The following is a 23,154-nucleotide window of genomic DNA, read 5'->3' as shown; positions in this document are numbered from 1 at the left end:
AGTACACTGGAGACTTGATAACTACAATACACAAACACAACTGCTCTTCCTAGAAGAAAAAGTGGTCAACGCCAACTTCCCAGTATTTAACTGCAGTGTGAAGGGGAGCCAGTTGGCTGTGTGTGTGTCTGTGAGAGTTTGTGTGTTAGTCTCCAGAGCTGCCAGCCTGCCAGTCTCCCACTGGGAGGAGGTGAGCTCGGGCAGAGCAGCAGGTCCATCCTGACAGGCCATGACAGGCAGGGACTTAGTGAGGAGGCCCACTGGGACAACTACAGTCTATTTGTACAGGTCGTCACTTCTTAGCTCCAACTTGAACCATAATTCCCTCGACAGGCGGAATAGAAAGGCCAATTTGTCTGTAATTCATTGTTTGTATTGACATTTGGATGTGTTCAAGCCAACACTGTTAGTGCACGGAAAGCCAAAGGTCTCTTTGTTTTCACTGCTTCAAAATAATGTAGAAATTCAACAGCTACTTTTATCCAAAACGTACAGGGGGGATTTGAACCTGCAAATTATTGATTTGCAGGCAAATATTCTATCACTGAGCCATACCCACCCATGCATATCTCAGTGACGCATAGCCATTCGATTTAAGGACATCTTCCGTGAAGCCAATTAGTGTTGTTTCCTGCTTTAAAGTAAACCAGGCCAAAAATGCACCAGGGACCATGTGCTCGCTCTCCCTTGTCGTGCTGACTAAGCACCTCCACCGGTCATAGCACCTCTTAATTGGCAGAGCAGTGAGTGCCGTGTGGTGGAGGTAGGCAGCCAGAACTCCCGCCTCCCCATCTCTCCCCCCCTCCCTCCAGTCTCCACCCTCTCTTTGTTCTGCCCTGACTGAGGCCAGACGAGAGCTGGATGGCTGGTTAAAATAAGAACGGCAAGTCGTGATGGGAGTTATTTTTCCTCCTTCAAGTGAACGAGAGATCCTGCAGACCAGCTTGTGTCGGCACACTAACTACTAGCTGACACCTTTATTGTGAGGTGATACAGAAGTGTTTCTAACATGAGTATCAAAGGTGATAAAGACTCGGTGTGACATGCTTTTAACCTGAGTGCCAAAGGATGCGCTAATGTCTAACCTATGCGTGGTCGGTGAAGTCCAAAGCCCTATCCCATTAGCGCTGGTAGGGACCTGAGAGGATTGTACAGGTGTACGCAACATGGCAGCAACTCCAACCAACCAAACACAGGGCAAGTTGAAGCTTTTACCACACGGCCTACAGCTGATGGAATCCCCTCTGATGACCACAAGTGCATTGTGGGTCAGGGCAGAGGAGTAGTCTTACGACGTATTCATCCTACCGTCTTGTTCAAGGCTTACTAGAGGTAATGGCAGTGTGTGTGTGTGTGCGCGTGTGTGTGTGTACGCCAGTTTACCTGGCGTACACACACAATCCTGGCCAGCCCAGGCCAGGATTCATGACAAGAAGAGAAAAAAGCTGATGCACCAACCTTTATTTGACTTCACAACTGTGAGTAAGAGAGAACAGTTTGTCTGAAGGAACTTCCAGACTATAGAACCTTTCCTGGTATGTCTCAACAGAAATGCACTGAAGTATTCATGTAGTTAAGATACAAAAAGTGTGAACATGGCTACAGGCCTTCATGCACAGAACAACTATGGAGTAAATAAGCCTTGCCCCCCCCATCCCCCTATCACGGCAGAGCTGTATAGTGTTACCAGCTGTGTCTGAGGGGAGGTAACCTGGATGCAGACAGCTTGTGACAGTGCATTGTTGGCCTGTCTCAGATCACAGAACGGTGGACCATGTATGTATGCATGTATGTATTAGGTGGCATCATGCTAAACTATAATCAATTCAAAAAGGCACAATTCTATCCGCAGTAGTCCCCCCCCCCACACCAAAAGCACAGGAATATTTACAGGCTAAGATGATCAGAAACTATACAAAGCATTAGGTCCTGTGGTTGCAAACAACGAGCATTAGAGAGCTGTGGGAGGTGATATTGAAGCAGGGATTTGAAGTGTTATGAGGGTTTAAATGAACGGACGATCTACAATAGTCATCCTGGTGTTTATATTCACCACCATAAATATAGCCTGTTTAAAGTCCTGGTGGTCAATTAGGCGCTTTTATGTATCCTAGTTCAGGGAGTCGTTCTTAAGCATGGATTAAACAGCAAAACATGTTTATTTAAACTAAATTGTAATGGACCCTTCAGTCATCCGTCCATCCATCCATCCATAATGACCCTTTTGTTCCTACGATTAAATTTGTTTGTGGAATAAACTGCATTATGGCAAAGAAAATCACAGACATTTATTGGGGAATATAACAGGTCATATTTAATCCTTTAAAATGTTCCTTTTTTTTTTTTTAAGCAACTGTACTGGTCTCACTGTACGCACGCTATTAGCATTCTGCTTTAAAGACAAGAAGCATAGGACACCACAAAGGCATTCGATTAAAACGTTTGCAGCAGCATTTCAAAAGAAGAGGAGACAACAGGCCAACGAGTGCCTTTTTTTTTCTTTTTCAAGTATTCCGCATATCTGGAGTCAATCCATCCGAAACAGCCAGGATCCTTACAGTCTTCCATAGGAAGCCCAAAGCTCTCTGCGCACCCCACCCCACTTCACAATTATTGAAACATTTTGGCAAGCAATTGTCATGAAAATATATCAAGCTTTAAAACTGGGGGTGGCATTGAAAACTAAAAAAGAAAAGTGAATGAAGAGAAATAAAATAAAATAATAAAAACAAAATCCCCTATCATTTAATCAGCTAGCGAGTCAACTATTTTTTTTTCCTGAAGAGCACTGCTATAGAGAAGAGATAAAATCAAATGGTCGGGTTAATCAGTCAGTATCATGTGTGAGATCGACTAGCCAGCCGGGTCCCATCAGGAGTTTGTTTTTGTTGTGTTTTTGTTGTTGATGCTGCTGCTGAACACGAGTACAGAGAGAAGAGACAACTTTACAAAATGATCTTTTACCTACTGAGTGATGATTATGTCCGCTCAGTGTCTGTATGCTCTACCACTGGCTGTTTCTCAGCAGGGGCTTCCTCCAGCGGCTCACCCACTTCACTGTCTACGTCCTTGGAGGAGCCGCGCTCCTCCTCCTCCTCCTGCTGCTGCTGCCGGTCTGCGGGCTCCGCCAGGCTGGGGGGCTCCGCCAGGCTGGGGGGCTCCTCCAGGGTGGGGGACACCTCCAGGGTGGGGGACTGGGCCGGGGACATTGTTGGGGTTGGTGTGGGGGAGAGGGTGGGGGTGGGGGCCTGCTCAGGCACGGATTCTGGTGAAGGCTCTGGGGTGGGCTCTGCCACTATTTTAGTGTCCATCCCAGCGCTCCCATTGCCCCAGTGGGGTTCTGGTTCGTCCTGTGGCTCCTCCTCTGAGGCCTTCTCTGGTTCCCTGGCCCACTGGGGGGGGTCTTTCTCCCTAGGGGAGTCTGTAGTCTCAGCGGGGGGGCTGGCAGACATGGGGGAGTGGTGGGGAGAAGCGTGGGCTGGGGGTGGCGTCTGGGCTCGGAATGGGGACTGGGCCCTGGGTGGGGACGGTGACTGGGATGTGGTCTCTGATGGGACCTGGGGTGGAGCCTGGGTCTGAGGGGACACATGGTCTTGGAGTGGCGTCTCCCTCCGGGGTGGGGTCTGGGCCTGGGGGGGTGACTGAGGCTGGGGCGGAGACTGAGCCTGGGGAGGTGTGGTGTGGACCTGGGGTGGCGTTGGAGCCAGGTCCTGGACCAACGTCTCTGACTGGGGCTTGGAGGCTTGGCTCTGGGCTGGAGGAGCGGAGTGGACTGAGGCCGGGGGTGGAGACGGGGTCAGGGATGGAGGTGAGGTCTTGGTTGGTGTTGGGGTTTGAGCTAAAGGCTGGGGCAACAGTGGGGGTCTAGTCTGGGGCTGCAGTTTCAGTAGCGTCAGAGGCTTGGTTTGGTTGAGGGTGAGGTTGGGGTTGAGGGTGGGGGTCGGCAGCAGAGGGGTGGGCAGCGGGAGCAGGGGCATCCAGCCTCCACGCTCACGCTGTTCTCTCTCGCGGTCTCTCTCCCTGTCCTTGTCCCTGTCTCGGTCCCTTTCCCGCTCACGGTCTCTCTCCCTGGTGCCGCGCTCACGGCCTCGATCTCTCTCCCGCTCTCGCTCTCTCTCCCGCTCCCGCTCGCGGCTATGGCGGTTGCCGTTCAGCTCTCGCCGGAAGTCGAACTCTCTGTCGTCTCGATCCCTCTGCCGGTCCCAAGGGCGCCGCCGGTCGTCCAGGTCTTGGTGAACGTCGGGGTCGAAGGGCGCCGCGGGAGCGGAGGTAGCGGTGGCTGTGGGCGCCCCGCGATTCCAAGCTGGCCCGCTTCCACTCGCCCCAGTAGCCCCAGCCCCGCCTGCTCCGCTAACCGCTGTTCCCCCAGCACGGCTCTCGAAGCGGCTGGGGAAGTTCTGTCCTGGGCTGGGCCGCTCCTCCTGCTGGAAGCCCTTGGACCCCCCGGCCTGCTGGCCTCTCTGCATGCTGTCCCGCTCGTCAAAGTCCCCTCTGGTCTGGCTCCAGCGGCTGTCTGGTGTGAAGCCTGCCAAGGCCTGGAGACGGCCCACCAGGCTGTTTCTGGCTGGCTGGCTGACAGGGGTCTGGAGCAAGGCTGGCCTGCCTCCTCCTCCACTACCTCCACTGCCACTGCCACCACCAGTACCAGCACTAGCAGCACCCAGGGGCTCCCTGTGCTCGGGGGGAGGGGTCCTCAGCAGGCCCGTGCTGGGCTTCTCAGGTGGGGGAAAGCGGTAGTCCTGATCCCCCTCCTGCTGGCTGCTGTCTCCCCCGGAGGAGGGCTCCTCCTCAGCCTTGTCTGCCGGGGCGCTGGAGACCCTGTTGAAGAGGTCCATCTGGGAGAAGGGGGCCCGGGTACGGGCCTGGGCTTGGAGGGAGGCATCTAGCAGGCCCTGCTGCATGAGCAGAGGGAAGCGGGCCCCAGCCCCCTGGAGCAGGGTGGGACGCATGTCCATGGGCAGCAGGTTGGGCATCCTCTGGCTGGCCAGGCCTGACTGGTGCAGGGGGTGGGTGAGGGAGGCGGAGGGGTGCATGCCCAAGAGACCCATGCCACTCCGTACTGCATTCTGCATGCCTGGAGGATGGAGGAGAAGAAACAGACATTATATACTAGTACAGTACACAGCAAGCTCCCGTATAAAGCACAATACTATCATGAACAAAAGTCATACACCAACAAAACGGATATAAGAAGCATCTCCTGACCTTGCAGGGTAATCTCGGCCTGGGCATCCATGCCGTCGGCTGACTGGCCCGTCTTGTCGTTAGCGCTCTGCTGGGGCTGGAGGCCTGCGGGGCTGTACACCCCTCCTCCGGGCAGGGCGGAGGGCATGTAGCTGCCAGGGATGGTCCCCGCGGGGGGGATCATGGCTCCGTAGGGGTTGTCCTTGACGCCGTCCTGGCTCGCGGACATGGAAGGCTGCACCAGGGCTGGAGGAGCAGTGGGAAGGGGAGATGTGACCACTTAAGCCTAGCAGGCTAACAACTCAAATACGTGTTTATTTAGCAAAACACTTAGATCCAAAGCAGCAGTGAGGGATCAGACAAACTCAACCACTGCGCTACACCCATCCCCCAGTTTACTGAGTCAGTGAGGTGAAACCTACATGTAGGTCCGGAAGGCATGCCAGCTGTCTGTGGGACGCCTGCAGCCTGCATGAAGCCTGCAACACAGGAAACGCTGCATCAGTGTCTCGCTTAGGCCAAGAGGAACAACCATGTGTTGAGATTTGGGGGTTTGGGGGGTGTTGTCTGGAGCGCGTCAGGGTGCCTACCTGGGGGAGGCTGCGAGGCGTTGAACCCTGCCCTGAGGAAGGGCGGTGGAGGGCCGTAGCCTGGCGGCGGCATCGCCATGGACACAGGGAAGGATGGAGGCACGAGACCCACAGAGGGCACAGCCTGGGCCACCGGGAGCTGGAGGGAGAGAAGGAGGGAGGGAGTAAGGGAAAGATGTAGAGGGGGACAAGAAGGAGGAAAGGAGAGAGGGGGGATGGGGGGATGAAAGTGGAAAATTAGTACAAATAACAAACTTCACTTTATTAAGCATTACCAACACATCATGAGTGATAGTCTGTGAAAAACGGCAGTGACACCGGGTCAGAGAAGCAGCGAGGTCTTGACCCTACAGCGCGTTGACGTGGACAGGCATGTGTCCCTCAGATACGGACCGATGCTCTCTGAGATGCGTACTGAAGCCGCAGTCTAAACACACACTCTTCCCACAGAGACCCATCTGCTCGGCAGGGCCCACCCAGGAACAAACAAACAATCTGCAGCAGGCCAGGCAGGCCAGGCACCGCGGGGGGCCAGGCAGGCCAGGCACCGCGGGGTTTGGCCGCTGTACAGCGGGACGTCTGTACAGCGGCTATGTGACTTATAAGATATAAATAAGATACAGGTCCAGTTTAAGCTGAACTGTGGTGATGTGTCACATGACCACACAGTTTAAAGACCATGGGGTGTCACTGTTACCAAGTTCTTTAACCACACAAACACATCTGAATATGACTATACTGAGCAGGTTGATGGCAAACTCTTTCCAGAACATGCTGTATTATTCCTCCTCCTGCTTAGTTTGACGTGTGTGCATCTTCTGTGTACCTGTACAGGCATCATGGTGACCTGCTGGCTGTAGGCCTCTGTCTGGGCGGTGCTGGCAGGCAGGGGCTCCACACTCACCACCTGGCTCGGAGGCTCCTTGGCGGGCTCTGCGTTCTTGGCTGCCTCCCACTCTGCAGCCGGAGAGGAGGAGGGTGAAGTGAAGAGAGACCGTAGGAGGGAATGTGACAGGAGGGACACATAAGGAGGGAGAGGGAAGAGGAGGGAGACAGGAGGAGGGAGACAGAAAGAGGGAGATATAGGAGGGGGAGACAGAAAGAGGAAGGAGACCAGAGTTAGGAACCATTCCACCACATGGAAGAGGGTTTAGTGGGTGAAGGCCCTCTTTATCTCTCAAGTGTTGGGTTTCTCTGTGACTTCCAGCACGCGTGGCTTTTAAACAACTCAGTAAATGAATGTGGTGGACAAATCCACATGGATAGTGCAGAAATGCCAGGAAGTGTGGATATTTGTGTGGGGTTTGGAGAATGTTTATGTCCTGTTTATACATGCTGAGCTTTAGCACTGAGCCAATAATCCCAGTTGGAGTCTGTGTGGAGACGCTGTGTGTGTGTGTGTGTAGGTCCTATGCGCTCACCGCTGTTGACGGTCTCCTGGTCGATCATGCCCCCTTCTGCGAAGCCGTCCAAGTCATCCAGCTTGACCTTCTCCCAGGGGATGTAGGTGACCCCCAGGTCCACGTCCCAGAACTGCTTATACTCCTGTTTCACGCCCTTGTTCAGAGCCCACGCAATCTGGACAGGACAGGACGGATCAAAGTGAGTATGCATGTGTACTTACGCCCTTGGAGACACGTATAGGATATGTGACTGGATTCGTAATAGAACAAAAGCAGAAGGGTAAGGTACATTGGATGCCTGTGAGAATTTCAAATAGGACCTTATATCAGCGGGTGGACAATTCCATTTAGTTGAGTAAAAAAAAGAAAGAAAAAAAAAAGAGGACCTTGATTTGACACGCGTGTAAATGTGATTACGCGGGGGGGGGGGGGGGGGGGGGGGGAGTGTACCTTGATGATCTTGGAGCCAATCTTACAGGAGCCTGTGCTGAGCTTCTGTCTGGCCCGGTAGGCATCCTGCCGGTGGACCATGCAGATATAGGCACAGCCTCGGGGAGGAATCATCTGGAAGAGGAGGTGGAGAGAAGGTGAGGTAGAGGAGACAAAAAAATATATGAAAAAGGAGTTAAGGATGGGGAGGGTTTAGAATGAAGGCAGAGGAGACGGGGATGGAAGAGAGGAGAGGAGTGCAGGGAATGGGAGAGCGTGAACGAGTGGAGAGAGGGTGGGGAGTTAATACAACACCAGGGGGTCAGACCTCAGTAATGAGAAACTCCCAGCCTCTCAGCGGAGATGATTAATATTTTCCAGAGGTCCATGCAGTTAGGGAGAGGTCTGAATTTTAAAGGGGGGCAAAGAGAGAGGGGGAGAGCGAGAGAGAAACTGCGAAAAAGAGTCAGACAGTGAGGTGGTCCTTACATTGATGGATTCTATCTGGCCAAACTCCTCAAACACGTTGGTGAGGTCCTGCTGGTTGGCCTTCTTGTCCACCTGGCCAACCCAAAGAGTAGTGCTGCACACTATACACACAAAGGGGTAGGCAGGTTAGAAACACCACACTCAAACAAAGAACACCTACATGTCTACCAACGACAATTTCAACCTTTTTTTACACAATTAACAGATCTAATGTGTTTCTACACTTTCTACACAGAGCACAACATGTGGAAAGTACACACAAAGAAACACCATACCATACAGAGTCCTCACTATTAGGGTTTATATTACGATGATGATCAAGATGTTCAGGAGATTCAGAATTCACTGAGCAGCGTTGGCAGTCATGGCTGAAGACAGACATCAAGGGTGTGTGACAACGACAGCCTCCTTACCGCTGAGGGTCTTGGAGCGGATGGGAGGAAGCCCCTTCTTCTGCCGCTCCTTCTCCCTCTCCCGCGCTCGTCTCTCGCTGGAGTAGGAGCGCGACGACTTCCTCTTGCGGTCCCTGGAGCGCGACCGCGACCGCTTGCGGTGCTTGCGTTTCCGCGAGCCCGAGCGCGACCTGGACCGCCTTCGCTTGGGAGATCTGGAGACAACAACCAAGCCACATAGGAATCAGTTAAAAGGCCTTAAAAAAGTACTTGCAAACCACAGGCTCTTAATTGTGGGTTTATGCTGACAGGTGCATTTTTGAGGCATTCATTCTCTGCTGAGGATTGCTCCACAGTAAGAACCGGCTAATCAGCATACTGGCCTGGTTGTTAAAACATAAGTGGCGACTGTGGCCTATTTAGAATTAACGCCATTTAATCTCTGTTAAGTAGGTGTAACTATTGAAACCTATTAACCTGATGGAGGTGCTAAACTCCATGACGTTTATTCACACTGGCAACACATTCAAGACGACACTCATCAATTCAGACCTGGAGCGTGAGCGCGAGCGCGTTCTTGACCGCGTGCTGGCCGCCTTCTTGTCGTCTGTTTCAAAGATGTCCTCCTCCATCCCATCGGGCCCCTCGTCCAGGTCCATGTCCATGTCCTAGAACACACACCGCCGTCAGCACACAGCCCGGGCCCCCGCACAGAACATGCCCCGGCAAAACCAACCAGAGTTTGAGGTCGTACCTGCTGCTGGTTGTCTACGGAGTCGTCCATCTTGTTGTCGGACTGGGAGAGCTGTGGTTGGTTGCTGCTCTGGGGCGTGGCCGAGTTCTCCATCCCGTACATGGCCTCCTGGCTCTCCATGCTCATGGACTGGAAGGAGCGGGAGGGTCAATTTGACACTGAGCTCTCCGTTTAGCTTTTTATTCATTTAGCTTGTCATGGGGAAACTAGGATAAACTAGACGGAACAGTAACCATGGACTCTTCTTCAACAAAGTTTACAATGAGAAGCCTATCCATTTTGGACTCCAGTGAGTCTCAAGTCTCCCCGGCAACTGTGTCTGCTGACCCCATACCAGATTGTGGGGCATGCATGAGTGTGAGCGTGCACGTTTGTGTGTGAGTGACAGCGGGACTCCGGAGTGACTCAGACAGTATGTGTGTGTGTGTGTATATGTGTGTGTGCGGCCCTGCCGCCTCACCTTCTGCTGGTGCTGCTGGTGCTCCATGAGCTGCTTCTGGAACTGCTCCAGGTTCTGCTGCTGAAGCTGCTCCGCCAGCTGGTGGAAGATGGAGCTGTTGAGGGACTCGGACACCATGGGCCTGGCGTCACACGGGGGGTCACACAGGGGTCACACAAGGGTCAGCCGTTAGTCGAGGAGGGGGGCGGGGGGGTGAGAGTACAGAAAGCGGAGGCGTTTCTAGGTCCGCCGGTTGTTGTTTACAGTGCAGACTGAAACACAGTGGATATATTTAATGAGGATACTGGAGGGGTTAGGAACTCTACTCACATCTGAGAAGAGGAGGTGTCCTTTTTCACATCCTCGACTCGTTCCGAATCGTTGCCAAAGTCAAACTGACCCAAAAGTTTCTGTAACATATCGTAGATTACAAAACATTACATTTTTTGTAAATATGACTTTGCAGCCCCTGAAGAAGAAGAAGACAAATAAATCCAAACCAACATTTAAGGTATTCTTAACAGGCTGCTGCACTGTTATCCTATAACACCCACAACTAATCCTTTGATGTGATAGTGGTCCTAATTACTGAATCAGCTGTAGTCGTGCTAAAAAATAGAGCTAGCAGGAATGCTAAATATTTCAAGAGTTTTCAAGTCCAACTTGAAAACTAGTCAACCGATGTGTATACTTGCAATGGAAGTGCTGGAGGAGAGTGCTGCCTCACCTTGTTGAAGGAGGACACCCTCTGCTCCAGGGGGTTGAGGGTGTTGGCGGTGGCGGCGGCCGTCAGCTGAGCGGTCAGGGCCTGCAGCTGCACCACCAGCCCAGCGTCCAGAGCCTGGAGCAGGGAGGGCTGGGGCTTGTGCTGCTGCATCTGGAGACTCTGCACCAGCTGCTGGAGCTACACACACACACACACGGATGAATATGCGGACGCGCACACACAAACAGACAAGATTGACACAAACAAGGTCAAACTGAGAGCCAATAAAGACATATCCTCGATCATGGTGGTATTACCCAACTGCTACTAACAGCAAAGGCTGACAAGGTGGTTGTGTGTAGAAGGGTTGTGTGTGGAGGGGTTGTGTGGGGTGTGGTTGTGTGTGGAGGGGTTTCGTGGGGTGTGGTTGTGTGGGGTGGGGTTTCGTGGGGAGGGGTTGTGGGGGGAGGGGTTGTGGGGGGAGGGGTTGAGTGGGGAGGGGTTGTGTGGGGAGCGGTTGTGTGGGGAGGGGCTGTGTGTGGAGGGGTTGTGTGTGGAGGGGTTGTGTGGGGTGTGGTTGTGTGGGGAGGGGTTGTGTGGGGAGCGGTTGTGTGGGGAGCGGTTGTGTGGGGAGCGGTTGTGTGGGGAGGGGCTGTGTGTGGAGGGGTTGTGTGGGGTGTGGTTGTGTGGGGAGGGGCTGTGTGTGGAGGGGTTGTGTGGGGTGTGGTTGTGTGGGGAGGGGTTGTGTTGCTGTGTTGTGTTGCTCACCTGCTGCCCCTGAGGGCTCTGGAGGATCTGGGCCACAGCAGCCACTGTGTCTGTGTTGGAGATCTGGGAGGCCCAGTCAGGGAGGCCCTGGACCAGGTTGGCGGGAGTAGCAGGGGTGGCTGGAGTACCTGTACAGACACACAGGAACAGGGTCATTAGAACATGAACCTAACCTGTAATGTAAGCTAAATCTAGCTGAGCGGAGAAAGGCCTCTAATTAGATGACAAAGGGGAAGGTCTCAAGGTAAGAGATTCAAAAGTTGAACCACAGGGGCTCAGTATACAGCAGTGATTAGCAGCACTGGTAGGGGAGACACCTTGATCACCTAAAAGGTTCATCCAAGGTGAGGCCATTACACTTCAGCTGTGCTGACCCCTGAATCCTCCAAATGTGGTGACTGCAGCCCTGCACACGTTTCACGAGTATGATCAAGAAATGTTTCTCTTTTATCTGTCTGGTGTGTATGAGTGTGTGTGTGTGTGTGGTCAGACTGACCGGGGGTAGTGTTGTTGACAGGGGCAGAGCTGCTGGACATCAGAGGGGTGACGGTGGGAGGGGGCAGTCCTGCAGCCATGTCCAGCAGAGGTTGGATGAGGTCACTCTTGAACACCGCATTCTTCTGCCACAGGTTGAGGACCCGAACTATCTTACTCTGTAACACAGAGAAGGCATTACAATCCCATCAATAATCAGACAACAGTACAACTGTTGTCTGCCAATGAAGCTACAGACAATACAGAATGTATGAGCAGGGACTAAGACATTAGTAAGGGAATAAGAACTTGGGTAAGGAAGATGAAATCAGGACAATGCTGACGATAAGAAAATCAAGAACCAAAAACAGCTGGAAATCTGTGACCTACCTTGTCATCTGACGGGCAGCGGTAGAGATTCTGGAATGTTCCAATGATGTTCTTGCTGAAGCGTGGGGCGAACACGTCCTTCTCCTGGCCAAACTGGTGCCGTGACTGCCTGACTATGGAGTCGATGACGTAGAGCCCTGGGACCTTGTATTCTGGTTTGCACTGCCAACACACACACAGGCGTTGAGGGAGTCCATCAAGGGGTATACTCAATGGAAATGAGCAGGTTTACTAATCTGGCCTTTCCAGATGTTCACTCGAGGAACAAGGCTGAACAGGCCTGGGACAGATAACAGCAGTAGTCTGATGTTTCTCTAAGGAACCCTCAGATCTCATAATCTTACCGCTCATTGGGACAGCACTATGGAAGTGAATGACTTTGGGTGGACAGGATAGAGAGATAAAACAAGAGGAGAGATAGAGAGAGGTAGAGTAAGAAAGAGGGAGAACAAGCCAAAGCCACTCATCCCACAGCCTGTGAACCCTCTATGCGCTTCATGATCTCATCATCGGGTCACATCATCGGGACTGCTGTTGCATGTCAACTCTAGTTTCCTCAGTTTCTAATCAGTGGAACGGAAACCTCAGGGCGAACAGCACAGCGACTCACTTTTTGTACGAACTTCTCCACACTCTGGACGACATGCTTGTAGAACTGAAAGACACAAGAACAAGAAGACAAACACTGTGATATCTCAACCACAACCACATTTGTCTTTCAGGGGAGATTTCTGAGACTGGTTCAAGACCAGTGAAACCTGACTGGATTGTTTTGACAGACCACAGACAGCTGCTGGGGTCAGGTAGAGGTAAAGGAACCTGAAACAGACCCAGGCCAAAACGATACACAACAATCCAGACAGGAAAACATTTGTTATGCACCAGCAATGAAAATCTCACAACTTGGCTGGGGCAAAATGCTATGTATCCAGTGGGGAAAAAAAGCTAAAATTGCAACAATGCACAGAAAAACAGCACACCCATCCTGGGTTTTCCCTCTAAATAGAACAGACTGATTCTGAACAATAGGAGAACCGAGTTTGTGCAGGACCTCATTTTCTTGGAGGATTTGTTGATTTTGCAGATCTAACTATTGTAACACATAGGTACACACTCACTGTCTAGACAGCTGAAAAATGAACCCCTACAGCTAAAAAGTTGAACTAATGTTGAGTCACATATTTCCTTCTCTGTTTTACATTAAAAGTTATTTAGTTGTTTTAAAGGAATAGTTGCAGCATTTGTAGCGGCTACTGTGGATCCACAATAAACAAATGAACTTCAAGATTACAGTGCTCGCGGATCCATTGATTAGCTTCGAGAATGCTGATTAGGTGTAATTCTATATTGTAGATATTGGCCTTGAAAGTTAGCATTTCATGAGAGCTGTACAGATGCACACATATCGGGTGCTCATATGGTTTGAGAGGGAAGGAAAGCCGGGTATCCAACAGTCAGAGCACATTTTCCATCCAAAAAGGCTATGCTAGAGATTACATTATGCTATTATCTCTATTATCAGTTTGACAGGGAAGGTAATTGAAAAGCCGAGGCACAACCTAGACCGTTCAGCGTGAGGAATGTGCAGAATAATTTCACTGGGATTATTATGCTGGAGGAGAAAGGGGAAGAGCATGTGTTTGGGCAAGGAACCCATAATGAAGAGTTATGAGGCTAACTTGGACATTATACTGTGTTTTTCCTCATTTAGCTAACTCATTTTCATCAGTTGATTTAGAGGATTCATTACTTCTTACAGCCTAGAACATATGGCAACAAATATAACTAATGGTAGCAATCACTGATGAAGTATATTAGCCTAATACGCACTATAGTCACAAAACCAAAGACACTCTTTTACGAGGACAAAATCAGAGGCATTTAACTCTTGATTGAGGTGTGCTGTGCAGCCAGTAGGCCTGATTAGCGTTGCAAAAGTCCTGGCCTTCCTCCACCAGCAGATGGACCCAAACACCATTGATCGTGAATAGCTCACAGAGCTGAGCATTTGTCTTCCTTGACCGAGTATGCTGAACATTATTTTTTAAGACTTTGAGAATCTGGAGCTGTACTGAACTAGGTTAAGGTATGGTGTACCATCATGTTGCATCAGCAGAGGCTTTACTATGAGTGTGTGCACGCAAGAGGAAACCAAGGAGATACATTGTGAAGAACTGGATGAAATGCATTGGGAACTGAGGTCCAGAGCACCTCTCCACCTAAGACTGCTCAATTCAGAGCAAGGTCAAGTGTGTGTGTGTGCATGTGGGTAGAAAGACGATGCGAATGGAACTTCAAACAAACACTGCTTCAATCAGTGAGTCAATGTACAAAGTTTCCAAAAGAAACATCTGTCACATTACTATTGCTATATGACACAGTCTGAATGGTGTAAACACTCTTACAGAATGGAAGCTGTTGTTCCCTGCACAATTTTTGGGGGAACTATTCCCAACTTTGTATTGGTGATGCATTCATATCTGTTGGACTGAACAGTAATTTTAAGAAGGTATTTTTTTTTCAATGTAAACTTGAAAGTTAAACTGTGACATGCAGACTAAAACAATGCCACTCCAATGACAGCAACCAACCTTGAATATCAAACTAGCCTACAGTCCATATGAGGCAAAAGCATACAACAACAACTGGATTCACTGTCCAACTTCTCACACATGCAGTGTCTGTCCTACAGTGTTACAGGTCTATGATGCTTGCTCATGAGCCAGACAGGACTGCTACAGCATTATATTTAGCATTGGAGGTTGATAGGGAAACAACAGGGAGATAAACAGATTGCTCTGAAGCAATTAACACACTGGTGGGTTGGGATGCAGGTATAATAATAAAGAATATAACAGTAAAAACATGTTATTAATGTGTGAAACATCTCCAGTCAAGATCAACACTATGCCACCTGTCTGAGAGCAACGTGTGCCAGGATGAAAAATGGTTCAGCTGAAAACAGAAACTGCCAATGATAACATCCCCTGTAACACACCACTCACAAATGGTTTATCCGACTGTAGTCTTGGCATCCACTTCTTTCTCAAAAGAGAGATGATGGCAAAATTGACTCACACAACAATATTGATTTACACAGTAAACAGGACTTGCATTGTGTTGTTTACATTACAGACTTGCGTTTTCCGGAAGCGTTTAAGCCAAGATCCCTATTCTCCATTAAAGGCTATAAGGAAATGTAATTTAATGAAAAGCAAATAGGGAAGTCTAGTGCTCTAGTTATGCAACCCAAGACCAGAATGATATGTATACAAAAATAAGACACAGCCCATGGCCAGATTCTCCTTATAGCACAATAACATGCTGCGTAGCCTAGCTAGACTGGCCAGCACAGTAGATGCTGCAGAACCAGTGGAGGCAGATCCAGAAAGGCCTGCATCACACGACCTGACTCCAGGTCTGTTCGTGTGCTCTGACTAATATGCCCCGGCTCACAGGCTGCTGCACACAGCTCCTGGTGCAGGAGACACTGTAGAGAAGGCAGACAGACTGCAGAGGACAGGAAGAGGTGGTAGGACAGGGTGGGGGAGCCTGATCTCAGGGGTGGAAGAGAGGTGGGAGGCAGACTGGCAGGGAGACACCCTGGCTGGGGAGGGGTGTTCTGACATGGGGGGAGGGGGGGAATAATCAAATCTTATACGTGTAGCATTTTTTTGTATGCAGTGTCACAAAGGGCTTTACGTATGCCCATAGAACAACACCTAAACCTTCAGCAAGATAAGTAAAAAAAAAAAACTATGAACTCTATAATGATTTGCACGATCCCACCCCCACACACAATTTAAGCATCTACCAGTAAGCCTGTTAACACACTGACACACACACACACGTATCCTTTGTTGCATTCCCCAGAAGGATAGACTGCCCTCGACAGTGAGAACACTCCTTGGGGCCAAACCCACCGTCACTATAAATCCCTGTGCGCATACACAGCTTTACCTTTAGCACACAGCACCTGCCCAAACCCCAAAAGAGTAAGCTGTCTCCATGTCTCCAGGCAACAGCTCCAGCAGTTGAGCTCTGCTCAGGTTGCAGACAGGCAGTATGTGAAGGGGGAGAGAGCTGACAGGCTGGTAATGTGCTGGGCTCTCCTCTGTGCGTCAAGGTCAGTGTGCTCCGAATGTGTGAAAGCCACAACCTACCAATCGGTGCAGTGCTATTAGTACATTTGGACAACTAGTTCAAAGAAATGTTAAATGGTGTTAGTGTTACATCCTGCTCTATCCGTAAAAGCATAGTTGAAGGTTCATGTTCTCAAAGGCAAGACTACTGTACCAAAACACCACCAGGAAGACTGCCCAAGGTGATAAGAACAACTTACTGACTTGGTTAACTCATGTTAAATTATAGCAGACACCAGCTGCAAACTGTTTATGTTTGTTGATTAACAGTTATGAAAAGCAAAGAAAGGGTAGTGACACCATCATTATACCTGCTGAAACCTTTTCACTGTACACATGTACTGGCTGCTATTGGCAGACAATTAAATGCAGTGGTATTTGACTGTGAACAGCAAAACCTGAATTTGAGACAAACCGGTCCGATGAGGTCAATAGGAACGCAGTAATATTTAGTCAATCTAATAACTAGTAACAAATTATAAAGGAAGAAATACCATCTGAAATCGCAAAATGTTTTAGGAAACATAAATTCGCAAAACGACTAGTAACATGTAAAACTTGTTTTGGACAGTTTTTGATTGAAGATATTTGGTCCTGAATTGAGCCATTTCTCAATTGCTTTTTTTAATAAAAAGGTCACTTAAAGCTTGATTACAATTAATTTATTCATTTTTAAACAGATGTAATCTTTCTAACCATTCTTAATCAGCCATGAAGAGAGGCACTTTACCAGCAGCATTGCATGGTAATTCTATGGTACTAACTGAATCAGCTGAAACTACAGAACACAAATATAAATGGCACTCAGCATTTGATCTGTGTGTGCCTGCACTGGCCAAAATCAACCATTAACATGGCAGTAGTGCTACAGTGCATGCTGACATCCAGGTAAAGACATTGAGCTTTAACTATAAAATAGAAAAAATAAGTGTGTGTGTTATGTGCCTTTACAATGTGCTCAAGTACACTGTATCCTGAACAACAGACATCTGCAGAACTTAAACTCTTAGTCATAAGAAGGCTAAATACGGTTCAAAAGTGCTGTGCATGTTCTGAGTTGAGAAAGCCTGACTTCAGTGAATTTACAGACTTAAACTGTGTGGGAAATGTCTATATAACACAAATATTTTAGTTTTAACATTGAAAGCTGTTAAAATAATAGCAGTGCTATCTGGGGATGTGTCCTCCAGTCAACACGACTGAGCAGTGTAATACTAGAACAACCCTTGGGATGTTGATACGTTCTCATGAGGCAATCCTACCTCCGGCGACAACAGACCAGACTCTTAAGTGTCCTGTGTACTGTTGGGACCCAGGTGGTGTTGCACAACCACTCACCTATTCTACACTTCCAAAGGGTTTGCTGACTGCAGCAATCTGCAGTGTGAGCAATGAGTTCAAGAGGATGAGAGCTAAAGTCCTCCTGACAGATAATAGGCTAGTTTACAGTAGCACTTTTTCCCTCTCTTTTCATGCAGTTTTGTATGGACGATGCAGATCTAGTCATTCAAAAAGGTTTGCAATGGACTGATTCTTCTGATGTAATTGTTTTTCAATTAATTTGGTGTATTCAAACTGTTTATTAGTTATGGCTGTATTATGACAAAATATAACTTCACACTGAATGTCAAAACATTCAAAGATTAATTGGACAAACTAATGAGGCGAGGTTAATTGTCCATAATCAAAACTACTCATGAAATCGAACTGAAAAACAATCTCCACATAAAATGTGTTTGTATCTCAGAATGAGCAGTCTAGGGAGTCCTAACCAAAGATTGAGGGGGAGAAAATCAGACATGAATGGGGCCGTGGTGTTAAGTAGGCTTCTCCTGACTAAGAGTCAGCATTAGCCTCCAGTGCCCACACACAAGCTGTGATTGAAACACTTGAACTCCAGACTGCATCCAGCAGGTCCAGAGAGCATCAGCTGGCCTGTCTGTCAAAAAAGTCCCTCGCACAGAGGTGGGTTCAGGGTGACAGCAGATGCTTGTCATCAGTTCAGTTGATTAAGGAGCGATTCCACTGATTGGACCGAAACTTATTTTACAATGTTGCCTTATAATCATGAATATTCAGGCTTGGACAATGATTTTTTTTATGTCTGCTAACTTACTTCGAAATCGAATTTATTCTTCAGAACTTAAATGTTTGTGTCACCTCATAATATAACCAATGTATCTCTAAACCTAAATTATGTCCTGGTTTGCGTGGACAGTACACTTTTCTTTTCTTTTTTAAAGGTTGCATTTTTAGTAAATACCAACTGCTACTTAAATGAGTTCACCTGAGCTTACAGCTTTGACTGACTAAAAGACAGTGAGTGAAGATGCACTTGGCATGAATATTCCAACGATGACTGCCACAGACAGAGCCTGTCCAATAGGGGTGGGAATCTTTTGGTACCTCACGATTCTATTCTTGGGGTCACAAATCGATTAAAAATGTATATTTTGCGATTTTACATTTGTGAATCGCTAGAAGACACACACAGCCTCCAAACACCATTTCCATCATTTGTGGCCGACTGTTGGGTTGGGTGTCGCAGCTTTAAAAGTAACAATATTGTAGAATTGCGTTTACCCCGTCTTTTCAATAATATTGAGTCAATGAAGTTACTTTTCTCAGAAGAGTAACTTCAGAAGAAGTTCCAGAAGAAGTTCCAGAAGAGTCTTCTGTAACTTCTTCTGATCCACCTTTGCAATTCTAAATTGTCTAGCAAGACGTTACTCAAGTTACATAGGTGTTTTATAACAATCTACGACGGCTGTAGTGATGTTCTTGAAGGAGAAGCTTTGCATGACTCACTTGCTCATCTAAATAAAACAGGCGTTATGTCTCTTATGATGCTCCTGCTGTAGCAACAGATTATTCAGTGATCTTTTTTAGTGCCTGGGATGCAGCACATAGGCTAGGCTCTAAAGACTCTTACTACTGAATCGAATAGCATTGAGCGGTATAGTAAGCTGAAAACCAAGTAGAGTAGCAGCGCATAACAGAAAAACGCCAACAGTTGGAGGTTACAAGTGCACTAATGTTTGGCTATACACAACTTTATCATTTGGATGAATGTTGGATTTTTTGACCAACATATATATCCTGATACGTGCACAGGGGTCCTATGCTGAAAGCTTCATACTGCATTGGTACAGCACCCAGCCACCCTTGTATATCCCTCAACTGAAAAGAGTCAGAGGTGTATTAAATTCAGAAAACGATCCCTCAACAACAAGCCAATTCACTGACAACTTCTAACAAACCACCATGAGCGTTGAATCTGTCTAAACAATTCTTCTGCACATTCCTGTGCACCCCTTCTCCGACAACTGTAATTACCATGGTAACAACACTGTATTCCATTTACCTCAAAGTTCAGTTATATCCAACTGAGTGAACTGCATCATTACAAAAAAGGCCAATCATGTAAAGTGGTACTCTCATTCCTACCGTGAGAAACACTATTCTGCACCGCAAGGTGTTTAATTATGTGTCTACCACCATAAGCATCCAGACTAAGAGGATTTCACTGAAGATACCCTGCTTAGCTGTATAGCTAAATGACAGGTGGCTAGTCCACATTTCCAGACTACGGCTGAAACCAGCCAAAACAACCATTAATCGACTTTACTCATTAAACAATGACGGGATGGCCTTCTGAAGTTCAAAGGTTCTCAAAAAAAACTCAAAAACCAATTTTTCCTTATCGCAGACCAAAACCGACTGGTGTGTTCAAGCAAGTAGCATCGTTAGCCATTCTTGTAAGACAAATTTGATGTGCAAAGACACTAGAAAGCCAGGAGACTCAGGTTGGCCAAAGATACCCAACAGCCAACCACCCAGCCAACCCTGTTCTCTTTGCATGTGGAAGCAATTTGAGATTCATTGATTTGGCTTCGTCCATCTTCCTTGTGAAACAACCCATCCTCCTACCTAAGCTGGTTAGGGGTTCTCTTATCTCCCTGTAACTCTCTCCACCCCATCCTCCTGCTTCACTTTCAGTGCTTTGGGGGAGCTGGGAGAGCTGCTGAGGCAAGGGGAAAGAAGTGTTATTCACAGGAAACACAAGAGGGAGAAACACAAACATCACAGGCATAATTACAAGAACATAAAAGACAAATAAAAGCGCTAAGAACTCCAGAGAGGCTGGTTTGCTTGTTGCGTCGCATCTTGTGAAAGGGAGTAATTAATCACTCAGAAATATGGAAAGAAGTTTGTGATGAAAAGTTAGTCTGCTCGGTGAAGGAATGTGACACCCCAGTTTAAAATAAAAAAGTGGGCCTAGACCTATTTAATCGATGATATTTGTTTCATTAACTAAACCTGCCAATGTTGTGCAGGATTTTACTCAAACATTTGGAAATTCTGCATTTCTTTTTAATATAATGACAAACATGTCTCTATAGTAGTTGGAATTTTCCTCAAAACAAAACTAAATGTACGATTGTATGGTCATCTTTCATTACTACAAAAATAATCTGAATAGAATTAATTACATTTCCATTATTTATTTATCTTCAGCATTTTCCTAACCAACACAGTTTGAGATTTCTGCCTAACCCGACATGAAACTGAAATTGAGTCTGTCAGGTACACAGTGTGTTAGGCTCACATCATCACAGTAACAATGTTTAAGCTTCCAAGGTATAGCTTCAGGGAAGCGAGCAACAGTCTGTAGTCAAAAACATCTTCAGCAAAGGTTCTAAGCTCACAAGAATAGGCCTTTTAAGAATTCAAAATTGATGGCACAGGAGCTTTTGCTGTAAATAGGTTTATTTCATAGCATCTATGCATAGTCAGTGGTCTATCTGTAACGATTCAAGTGATAATTTAGGAGCTAGTGGAAACGTAAAATCTTTAGAATTGCTACTTGAGAAGCAGATTGGCCATGTTGAAAATAGAACATGAGCAGAGTGACTAGAGTTACCTCACTGAGGTTCGAGAGGCTGTCAGAGCAAAATGACAAGGAAAACTACATGGAAGCAGAGTATGTCCCAAAGCGGTAGATTTGCAGAAGGTAGTCAAGTAAAAATGAAGTGTATATAAGCGGTTTTATTTACACTTTGTATTACAATGGCTGAACTAAAGCATTTGTTCACTTAAAAAAGTGAGGTTATTGATTTGCAGAATAAAACAATTTCTCCAAGCAGCAAAGAGAAGACAATGATAGTTGTCTTCATAGTCCTCATATTAAAAATGTTAGATTCCTATATGTTTAATGTTGCACCTTCCTGGCAAAGCAAATTCCTTGTCTGTGCAAACTTTCATGGCGAATAAAACCCATTCTGATTCTGACATCTTGTTCTGCTTGAAAACAATTGCTACAGTCCCATACTTCACTATGATGCGTCAGTAGTATTAAATATGACCTTTGAGTAAGAGAATAACAAAGTGCTTCCTAGTATTAAAACACTGACATTTAGATTTTAGTTCTTCATTGAGCATCTAATCACGATGTAGGCATATAAGTGGGAAAGAGCTCAGAGCCCTTCGAGATGTGACTCGAAGAATGATTTTCGAGTGTGCGCTAAGAGAGAAAGGGAGAGAAGCTCTCTTTTACTAGATCAGTTAATTTCACCAGTACAACATGGTCTCTTTCTACATACTTACTTTTATAGCTTTTATTGCAGACTTGGTTATCTGGGTCATCTTAGCCTTGGAGATGGGAGGCTTGTATTCATTGAGCGAATACAGCTGAAAGATAAACAGCACAAAAATATATATTTAAACGCCAGTTAAACGGAGTAACCATTTAGAATTTAGCAGGGGTATATTATTGTTCATCAAATGGCTTACAGTAGCTGATGTTTCCATATTGGTTTTGCAAATTCATATAGCATCGGTAAAGCTGGGGCTAATAGAACACATCCAATTTCAATACTTGGCCAGGCGAGATGGCAGTGGCAACCTGGTTGGCGCTCGCGCTATTCCGAGGACAGGTTAGCACCTCGGAATGTCAGCATTATTTCGAAAATATTTAGCAAGAGTTACAGTATGCTTTTTCTAACGCAATTCCATGCCTGAACTACTATAGTAAGTAAGAAACTGCATGGATAAAATATATGGGAGCTGCACAATTCGACAATCGTTCTGCGACAGTATAACTTGGCCTGCAGATAACTGTAACAAATGCCTTGCCTCGCGAGCACTTGACTTAGCTAAACTAGCTAACGCTAGCTAAATCTAATGTCATCGACTAGCTAGCTCCCTTGATTTTAGCTTTCGATTTCACACAAAGAAATTGACACCATTGAAACAATATTGACATAAATTAATGTAGATAGTTAGTTTGGTAAAGTTGGGGTACGTAATAATAAGGACGAGAGGTTACACAATTGTACACACAATTACAAGCTAGCTAGCGTCGTTGTTACGGTGTTGACTTAGCTTGTTAGTCTTAGCTAGCTTGCTGGATAACGTTAATACCTGGTAACGAATAATTTTAGATTTTCCTGGCTATCTATACTCTTTTATTTATAGATCATTGGACATATAACCAAGATTTGTGCAACATAATGGCAGAAAAGAAAATAACATTTGACGACACCCTGCCTGCAACTTAAACTAGCTAGGCTAGATAACATGGCTATGATGCGGCCTTGTCTGGCTGCCCTTTTCCCTTTCTGGTAACGATAAAGGCAAGGCTGAGAAGGCACATCGTTCTCTGCTATAAGCATCGATTGCATTCAAAATCTCGGCGGAAATTCAAACAAACCTCGCCGTTAAATGCTTTGACGGCCTCCATGATGTTAATTTTCGTCTCGCTGGTGGCTGAGAAATGTTTACTTAGTTCTCCTCAATAACCGGCTTGACGCATGCATGCTCGGGTTTTGGTGAGATAGAGGAGATTGCCAATATGGCGAACAACTCCAACGAAATTCACAAACAGACGAGGGAGACCAGCGAACCCAAGTGACACACACACGCACTGCAAGTCCCTAACGAGCGGCGACGGGTGGCCAAAAACAGACATTACAACAAACAATATTCATATCTC

At 47.2% G+C, this 23,154-nt stretch overlaps 2 protein-coding genes across 4 annotated transcripts in view; both read right to left on the bottom strand.

The window, feature by feature from the left end:
- tiam2a (TIAM Rac1 associated GEF 2a) overlaps positions 1–3,006 on the bottom strand; it is a 77,454-nt gene extending 74,448 nt beyond the window's left edge. For both annotated transcript variants that reach the window (XM_067243063.1, XM_067243066.1), the window contains exon 1: positions 2,965–3,006. The gene's annotated coding sequence lies outside the window, so the exon portion shown is untranslated. The remainder of the gene's footprint in view (positions 1–2,964) is intronic.
- Positions 1,456–22,985, bottom strand: scaf8 (SR-related CTD-associated factor 8). Of its 2 annotated transcripts, none has more exons than XM_067243067.1 (20): positions 22,873–22,985; positions 21,768–21,851; positions 12,629–12,673; positions 12,019–12,180; positions 11,651–11,807; positions 11,155–11,282; positions 10,408–10,584; positions 10,011–10,090; positions 9,702–9,822; positions 9,242–9,370; positions 9,040–9,155; positions 8,509–8,702; positions 8,096–8,196; positions 7,628–7,741; positions 7,196–7,352; positions 6,601–6,731; positions 5,775–5,913; positions 5,607–5,663; positions 5,206–5,430; positions 1,456–5,074 (listed from the first exon to the last, which is right to left on the bottom strand). In XM_067243067.1, exons 1-20 carry the CDS (start codon positions 22,900–22,902, stop codon positions 2,979–2,981), a joined length of 4,443 nt encoding a protein of 1,480 aa, XP_067099168.1. In that variant the 5' UTR covers positions 22,903–22,985; the 3' UTR covers positions 1,456–2,978. The 2 variants fall into 2 exon arrangements, with proteins under 2 accessions (XP_067099168.1, XP_067099169.1); XM_067243068.1 differs by lacking the exon at positions 22,873–22,985 and adding an exon at positions 20,091–20,181 and having other exon boundaries at positions 21,768–21,819.
- Positions 22,986–23,154: the final 169 nt, after the last annotated feature.

This window comes from Osmerus mordax, chromosome 9 (assembly GCF_038355195.1).
Source record: "Osmerus mordax isolate fOsmMor3 chromosome 9, fOsmMor3.pri, whole genome shotgun sequence".
Classification (NCBI taxonomy): domain Eukaryota; kingdom Metazoa; phylum Chordata; class Actinopteri; order Osmeriformes; family Osmeridae; genus Osmerus; species Osmerus mordax.
Note: the sequence above shows the minus strand (reverse complement) of the source record. Positions and strands in the feature narration are given on the sequence as shown.

Coding starts and splice junctions, on each gene's coding strand:
- scaf8 (XM_067243067.1), bottom strand. CDS start 22,902: ATGGAGGCCGTCAAAGCATTTAACGGCGAG. Junction 10,585..11,154: donor AGAGCCCTCAGGGGCAGCAG/GTGAGCAACACA, acceptor GTGTGTGTGTAG/CTCCAGCAGCTGGTGCAGAG. Junction 5,664..5,774: donor CGCCTCGCAGCCTCCCCCAG/GTAGGCACCCTG, acceptor CCTGTGTTGCAG/GCTTCATGCAGGCTGCAGGC.